The 7,849-nt window shown below is 44.4% G+C and overlaps 1 protein-coding gene across 1 annotated transcript; it reads left to right on the forward strand.

Annotated features, from left to right (window-relative positions):
- Nucleotides 1–440: 440 nt before the first annotated feature.
- LOC120984462 (protein kinase C delta type-like) lies at nt 441–6,124 on the forward strand. Its single transcript, XM_040413378.1, has 6 exons — nt 441–452; nt 1,676–1,956; nt 3,538–3,629; nt 4,428–4,629; nt 5,122–5,265; nt 5,987–6,124. Exons 2-6 carry the CDS (start codon nt 1,849–1,851, stop codon nt 6,122–6,124), a joined length of 684 nt encoding a protein of 227 aa, XP_040269312.1. The 5' UTR covers nt 441–452; nt 1,676–1,848.
- Nucleotides 6,125–7,849: the final 1,725 nt, after the last annotated feature.

The raw sequence follows: 7,849 nt of genomic DNA on the forward strand, positions 1-7,849 counted from the left end.
CCCTAGGAATCTGTGGATGGGATAATAATGGGGGAAGGGGGGTCTGTGGATGGCATTATGATGGTGGGGGGGATCTGTGGATTGCATTATGATGGTGGGGGGTATGTGGATGGCATTATGATGGGGGGATCTGTGGATGGGAGTGTTATGGGGGGATCTGTGGGTGACACATATAGCAGTGTCATCCACAGATTAACCACCCTACAACAGTGCCATCCACAAATCCCCCCCATCATAATGCCATCCACAGATCCCCCCCAACAATCATAATGCCATCCACAGATCCCCTCACCATCATAATGCCATCCACTAATCCCCCACCCCATAACAGTGCATCATCCATAGATCCCCCATAATAGTGTCATGCACAGACTGCCGTTAGTTCAAACCCACCAAAAGCACACCTTTTGGTTAGAATTTTTTTTTTCTTATTTTCCTCCTCAAAAACCTAGGTGCGTCTTATGGGCCGGTGCGTCTTATAGGACGAAAAATACGGTGTATATATATATATATATATATATATATATGTATAGTGACACAGTGAGAGGTTTGGTCTGGTAAAACAGGTATTTGCCAGGTGAGGGCAAATACCGGACCGGATTTTAAATGCCAGTCCAGGTTTTGGCAGCACCTGGCTGTCCTTAAATAGGCAGCTGGGCTTAGAAGCCATGTCTCTGTGTTGGGATCTGGGAGCCTTGTGTCTGGATGAAGGCTTGCTACCTGTTTGGTGTGAAAACAGGTTGGTGCTGCTATCAACAAGGACTCTTTGAGACAGAATTGCCGCATTGTTTGAATTACCACCAACACCGCAAGGTGACTTTTTGTTTGAATATGACTGCTTGTTTGAGCACTTGCCTAAAGTGTGAATAAAACACTGAACTGTTTGATCCAATAAACTTTTTGTTGCCTCTATACTGCGTCCGCTAATCCTGTCTACCAGAGGAAGTACCCACAATATATATAGGGGTTAAGGCACTTGGTCTGGGGTCTGTATGTATTAAGGGGTCTGATTTCAGTATATATTTTAGAGTCTGGTCTAGGTCTGTATTTATCTACGGTGCTGGATTCTGTTAAATGGGTATTCCCATCTGAGACAACGGGGTCATATCTGTAGGATCTGCCCCCATTGTCTCATAGGGGCAGGTTCCACCTATGGGACCCCCACATATTTCATAAACGTAGCCAACAAAGTCCCAGAGGGCGCACCGCACAAGTACGGCTGCCCTCCATTCATTTCTATGGGAGGCAGAAAATAGCCAAGCCCCATTGAAATAGCTCGGCCTCATAGAAATGAATGGGAGCGGTGGCTGCGCAAACGGGTGCGCTCCCATTCACTACTATTGGGACAGCGCTTGGTGGTGGCTGGACCCAGTGGAAATCTGGAGTCCTCCAGCCACCACTTTCCCAGCTCATTCTCGATATAGGTGTGGGTCCCAAAGGTGTCTCATTGTCTCAGATGGGAATACCCCTTCAAATAGAACAGTATAGACCGATCACCATTCAGAGTCTATGGGACTGCTGGAGATAGCCAAGCTCTGTTCTTGGCTATACAAATTCGGGATTGTTGGCAGCTATCGTCTATCAGAATAACAGAAAGAACCAAGCCAATCAATATGGTATAAAAGCCTAAGATGGGAATATCCTTTCACATGTCTTTCTATTATTTTCCCCCTAGTCGAGGACAGCGGTGTTCGGCCAACCTGCTCTAGAAGCACAATCTCCGATACCATCAGGAAGAGATTAATTTTCCATCATGTGCTCGGGCAGGGAAGTTATGGTAAGGTCGTCTTGGCGGAGGATACTTCTAACCATCAGAAGTATGCTGTTAAGATCATCAGCAAGAGATCCATGCTTGCCAACTGCAATGAGGCGGATGTGTTGGTGGAGCACCGAGTCTTACAGCTGGCATCTGGGAGCCCCTTCCTTGTCCACGCGGACTTTGCATTCCAGACCAAGGTACACTTCTGACAACTTCACTTTTGTCAAATGTCTCCACTCGTAACCCAATCAGCAGAAAAGGGGGCAGCAGCACTTGGTGGAGAACTTAGGCCCCTTCACTGCAGCACCTCTCAGAGCGACCAGCCATTTGAAAGAAAGGGGTCGGGTAGGACTGCAGGGACCCCCAGTGATCAGAAGAATGGAGGTCCCTGAGTCCCCATATGAATGAAGCAGTAGTTTGCATACATGACCACTGCTCCATTTACTTACAGTCTGAAAATGGCAGCACTGATTGGATAGAGTGAGTCTGTGCAGGTACACCCCCCAACTGGTTACCACTCCTCTGTACCCTTACTGCAGACTGCTAGCAATTCAGGCATGTCAGGAGTGGTGAAAGATCCTCTTTAAAGGAGCAAATAAAGGTTATTTATTCTATGATGGCAGGTTATATCATTTTCTAATTTACTTTATTTGTGGACTATAAGACGCCCCCAGGTTTGAATTACAGAAAATTAGAAAATAACATTTTCCACTTATTTAACCTTCCCTGGTCGAGGTCACTTATTTTGTGGTCTAGCGTAGAGAGGGTTAATAGATTTAGTCAGTGTGTCATCTGCTGACCATAGAAAGCAATGGCGTATATGATCACCTTATTAAAGGGAACCTGTCACCGGGATTTTGTTTATAGAGCTGAGGACATGGGTTACTAGATGGCCGCTAGCACATCTGCAATACTCAGTCCCCATAGCTCTGTGTGCTTTTATTGTGTAAAAAAAACACGATTTGATACATAAGCAAATTAACCTGAGATGAGTCAGAACTTGAAAATATGACTTTTCTCTGGTCACACAAGTAAGATATGACTCTTTTATGTTAATTTGCATATGTATCAAATCGTTTTTTTTTACACAATAAAAGCACACAGAGCTATGGGGACTGGGTATTGCGGATGTGCTAGCGGCCATCTAGCAACCCATGTCCTCAGCTCTATACCCAAAATCCCGGTGACAGGTTCCCTTTAAATGTACCTACCCAAGTGTCTCCTGTCTTTGCTCTGCATTGTCCTGCCATGCTTCTTCTGCTGTATTATTTCATTTTTTAGGTATTTATTTTTACCTTTTAGGATTATGAATATTGTACAAATACAGTACACATGCCCAATCCTCGAGGAGCATATTACATACACAACTCAGCATATCCATAAACACTGTATTACTTCATTGTTTACCTCCAGTGGCTAAAAACCTATCCTCCCCATGTTATGGACACACAGACACTTGGCTCAATAAAGTGCAGTTATCAGATCTGTGTCAAGTGCTATGCACCATATCTCCATCACTGGACCAGGACAGATTTATAGCAGCTGGGAGGAAACTAATGACGGTTCCCATTCAGTAACTGCAAGCAGAGATCCTAATAACTGAGAATTTCATACAGAAAGATTGTAAAATTGTAGAATCTTTCACTATATACAAATATTAAACTTTGCTTATTGACACTGGAATATCCCTTTAAAGATGACAGATGCCACTGCTAGATTCCATATAGTTCATGTGTAGATGTTCTGATGGTTTGGTAATGGTGTCTTCTATGTCACAGATGCTTGTTCTACTTGGTCTGGAATACATGAGCTGCGGGGACTTTGATCAGTTCCTAAACATGAAGGGGCGGCTTGACATCCCCAGTGCAAGGTATGGTTAAATAAGAACCTCAGCTAAACGGTTAGAAAATGACATGAAATATTAGATCCAGTGTCCGGCCTCATGCACATCACACTGATGAGATCTGTTCCCCCAAAAGAAGACTTGAAGACAGAGAGGAAACGTTCCTCCAGAAATCACATCTTTGTGATCTTTTTTTCTGATATCTCCCCAGTCCGATGTGTAGGAGCCTTAATCATATTCCTAGGTATTAAAGGGGCCCTCCGGGAATAGTTATTAATGGCCATAAGCGACACATTCTAGAACATGACTAGGACTGGTTGCTCTTTAAAACCCTGGAATAGAAGTCCATGTGATTTTAAGCCACCATGCAGCCCTTTCCATAAGACACTGCCCCAGGGGCGTAGCTAAAAGCTCATGGGTCCTGGTGCAAGAGTTCAGCTTGGGCCCCCGTCCCTCAGTGCTTGTTGGCAAGGGGCAGGGGAGCACAAATCCTTCCTGCTGCCTGAGGCAAACATTGAAAGGGCACCCCCTCATGCCAAATTCATAACCTAACCCCTTCCCTCCAGCCAGAGGTGTAAGTTGACCAGTATGCACTTTCTATAATGCCAGTGTCTTATGTGGCACAAGGGTCTTTGGGCCCCCTCAGACTCCTGGGCCCGGTAGCGACTGCTACCTCTGCACCCCCTATAGCTACGCCCCTGCACTGCCTCATTATTTGACAGTTATAAGAAACATTATTGTCTCTTATTCTGGTGACTGGTAAGAAAGTCTAAGAGTCTTCTGTGTTATCCTCGCATTATATTCATTCATTTACTTTTCTGACAGATTCTATGCCGCTGAGCTCGTGTGTGGCATCCAATATCTCCATTCTAAGGGCATCATCCACAGAGACCTCAAGCCCGAGAACATCCTGGTGGCTGAGACGGGCCATATTAAGATCACGGATTTCGGTCTCGCACTTGAGAACATGCTTGGAGACCGCACAGCCACCGAATATGCTGGAACAGAAGGCTATGTGGCTCCTGAGGTGAGAAAAAGGGGAGTTTACATCATTTTCACTGATCCATTTGTATTGAAGGGGTTCAGAATATTGATCATTCATCCTTAGGATAAGCATGAGCATCATATTGGTGGAAGTCTGACTTTTTCTGGACCCATGAAATGACCTCTTTAATTACCTTCATGCCATCTACTGATCTCAGGGATCAGCTGTTATTGCCAGGGGAAGCTCGGGGTGACCATTCATTTCCACTGCAGTGGGTGCTTGTGGAGAAACCTAATATTAGAATATGCTCATTCAAATGAATGAACCCCCATGTAACACTTGGTTACACCGAGTCTACAAAAGATGACTTTGTGGTTGCAGTTTATCTGCTGCTGGATGGAGGCAGAACATCTTGTCATCATTCCGCTAAACACCTTGAGTGACTCCATTCTATGATATGTTGGCAATGGCAGAAACCTTAGCACCTACAATGTGGGTAAGAGCTGTGTACTAATCTTCTCTCCTTCCTGGCAGATGCTGGCTAAGGAGGAGTATGGCGTTGGAGTGGACTGGTATTCATTTGGCGTCATCTTAAATGAAATGATTACCAGTAAGTGTAAGTACGATCCTACACAATTTGACATCACACACTCCAGCGCCGAAGACATCATTAAAGAGGTCAGTATGTTACTGCATAACACTACTGTATTTTATACAATGTTACATGACAACCTGTGATAGAAGACATCTCCCCCTACAATACCCCATAGAGCACCATGATCTCCTTCACTAATACTCACCACTGTAGTGTTTAGGAGAGGTCCCCGCTCAGAGGTGCTGCTCGCTGGGTAACAATACACAACCAGCACTTCTGTAGTATACAAGGTTACAATACTGGTCTCCACAACAGAGGATGCTAAGAAGTCACCTCTGGACCCACAACCTTACCAGATCCAGCACAGACTTAGTAATAGCACAATCTATGTTAAGAGTCCTGGCCCGGAGCCTGGTTAAATAGGAGCAGCATGAGCTGCCATTTTTACCAGCACTGAGGCAGACATTATAGTCGTTCTCCCATCGTAACATATGAGTTTTCCTTTAAAGTAAGAGTCTGGTAGTTAATGTACTGAGGACAAGTCTACATACTTAGTCCACCCCTCTGAGCTTATGTAACAAGCAGCCACAGATTTCTAAAATCTCCCATTGCTGACACTACAGCCTAAGTCCAGCATTCAGACAGAATAAACATTAGGGCAAATTTATCAAAACTTGCACAAGAGAAAAGTGGAGATTTCATTTCCCAGCTTTCCCCTGAAAATGTAAGATCTGGAATGTGATTGGTCATTGTGGTCAAAGGTCGTTATAGTCACTAAGTTATCATTACATTTCTCATTTTCAGCTCCTCCAGAGAGATCCTGCCAAGCGCTTAGGAGTCCATGGTAACATCAGAGGCCATCATTTCTTCCAGCATATTGACTGGGTCTCTGTGGAAGCCCTTGAGATGCCACCACCACACATCCCTGTAGTAAGTGCATAAACAGAAAGTCTACCGTGCTCTAGATACACGTCATACACTGTATATGCAGGGACGTAACTATAGGGGAAGCAGGGGAAGCGGCTGCTTTGGGGCCCTGACCCAGAAGGGGGCCCATCCAGGAAGAGGAGGACTAAAAGATTTTGTCAGGGCCCCCATAACAGTATTACACAATGAAATTATATACAGTGACAGTATATACAGTGTAGAAAACGGATGGAACAGCTGCCAGGCCTCATCTGAGAGAGCGATCTTTACTAGCCACAGGAATGGGGGCAGCATAAAAGGAAGGGGTTGCGAAAAAATTACTAGGGGAGGGGGGCTTCATTCAAAAATTTGCTGTGGGGCCCAGTCATTTCTAGCTACGCCACTGTGTATATGATTCTCAATGTCAGGGGCTTGATAGGGGGACATGTTGGCAGGTAAGAAGGAGGGGGCAGAGCCATCAAGCAGTAGCAATTGTCACAGGACATGGTGGTTTGGGGATTGGGCCACTAAACTCCAACTCCAGTAATGCATGTCAGCATACAGAGCTTTTATGTGTTTTCAGTAGTTTGCACCTTGAATGTATTTTGGAAGGTAAAGTCATAATTATATTTGTAACAAATAATTCTTGAATGGAGCTGGTTGGAGGCAGACCCCTGTAATGAGTGCAGGCCACTACCCTAATTTGGCATTTAATATGCTTTATACTCCTACAGAAAAATATATCTTATTATGGTGGGGGATGAGTACATAAGGTAATCATATTACATGTGGAAATACTACCAGCATAAGCTTCATATGAGGTCTGTCACCAATTGTGATGACCATATCCTCATTTATATCTATTTCTTTTTCTTGTAGCCATCTATACCTCAACGCTGTCCCAAACCATTCAACCTGGGCAAAATGGAGGCAGCCGCCAAGAAGCGACGATTGCCACTGAAACATCAGGCCATTTTCAGAGGGTTATCATTTGTCACCCAGTAAACCCTCCACCAGCTCTAATGTCACCAGAGCAAGATGTCCTCCTGAGCCCCTGGAGAAGATGAATGGATGGACAGAAGAACAGATCCAGGTATATAGATGGAAATAAGCAGTGTTCCTATACAGTTGTATAAATTACCTAATGATTCAAGATTTAAGCTGCTCCAAATGTGAAGCTCAAATTTTATGAGCATTAAACAGTTGTGTAAAATCCCTAATCTTCATATGTAGCACAAAATCTTTGTATATTATACCACATTATATGGTATCTGTATTGATTCTTCCTATCATATATACCACAGTATGAAGACAACAGGTAAGTATAGACTGGATCCTGGAAGCCCTCCCTGCGATTGGACTGAAGGAAAACATCTTGAAGACATCTTGACGACAGAGGACACTGATCCTGGAGCCGATCCCACTGGATGATGGATGTGTACGGGCATTTGATCCAGGGACTATTTTCCCACTGCTTTATTTGCAGTCTGGAAGGAGTGTTTTTCCCCTTAGATTACGACAGATTGGCAGATGTCATAAAGGGGTTTTTTCTCTCCTTCTTCTGGATCAACACAGTTGCCCTCCCCAATTCAGCCATTCACCTAATTCAAAGTACAATTTGGCCAACCCCTTGCGGACCGATTATTTAGTGATTGATTCTGGGACTAATCTGACTGCCATGCATGGAGTCGGGAAGGAATTTTTCCTCATTACAAGCTGATGGCTGAGGCTCAGTGAGGTTTTTTCGCCTTCCTCTGGATT

Source organism: Bufo bufo, unplaced genomic scaffold (genome assembly GCF_905171765.1).
Source record: "Bufo bufo unplaced genomic scaffold, aBufBuf1.1, whole genome shotgun sequence".
NCBI lineage: Eukaryota > Metazoa > Chordata > Amphibia > Anura > Bufonidae > Bufo > Bufo bufo.

What these genes read in the sequence shown, in the direction of transcription:
- LOC120984462 (XM_040413378.1), top strand. Translation starts at nt 1,849, where the DNA reads ATGCTTGCCAACTGCAATGAGGCGGATGTGTTGGTGGAGCACCGAGTC. An exon ending in CTTGACATCCCCAGTGCAAG is followed by an intron (nt 3,630 to 4,427) that starts GTATGGTTAAAT and finishes CTTTTCTGACAG; the next exon opens with ATTCTATGCCGCTGAGCTCG. An exon ending in AAGGCTATGTGGCTCCTGAG is followed by an intron (nt 4,630 to 5,121) that starts GTGAGAAAAAGG and finishes CCTTCCTGGCAG; the next exon opens with ATGCTGGCTAAGGAGGAGTA.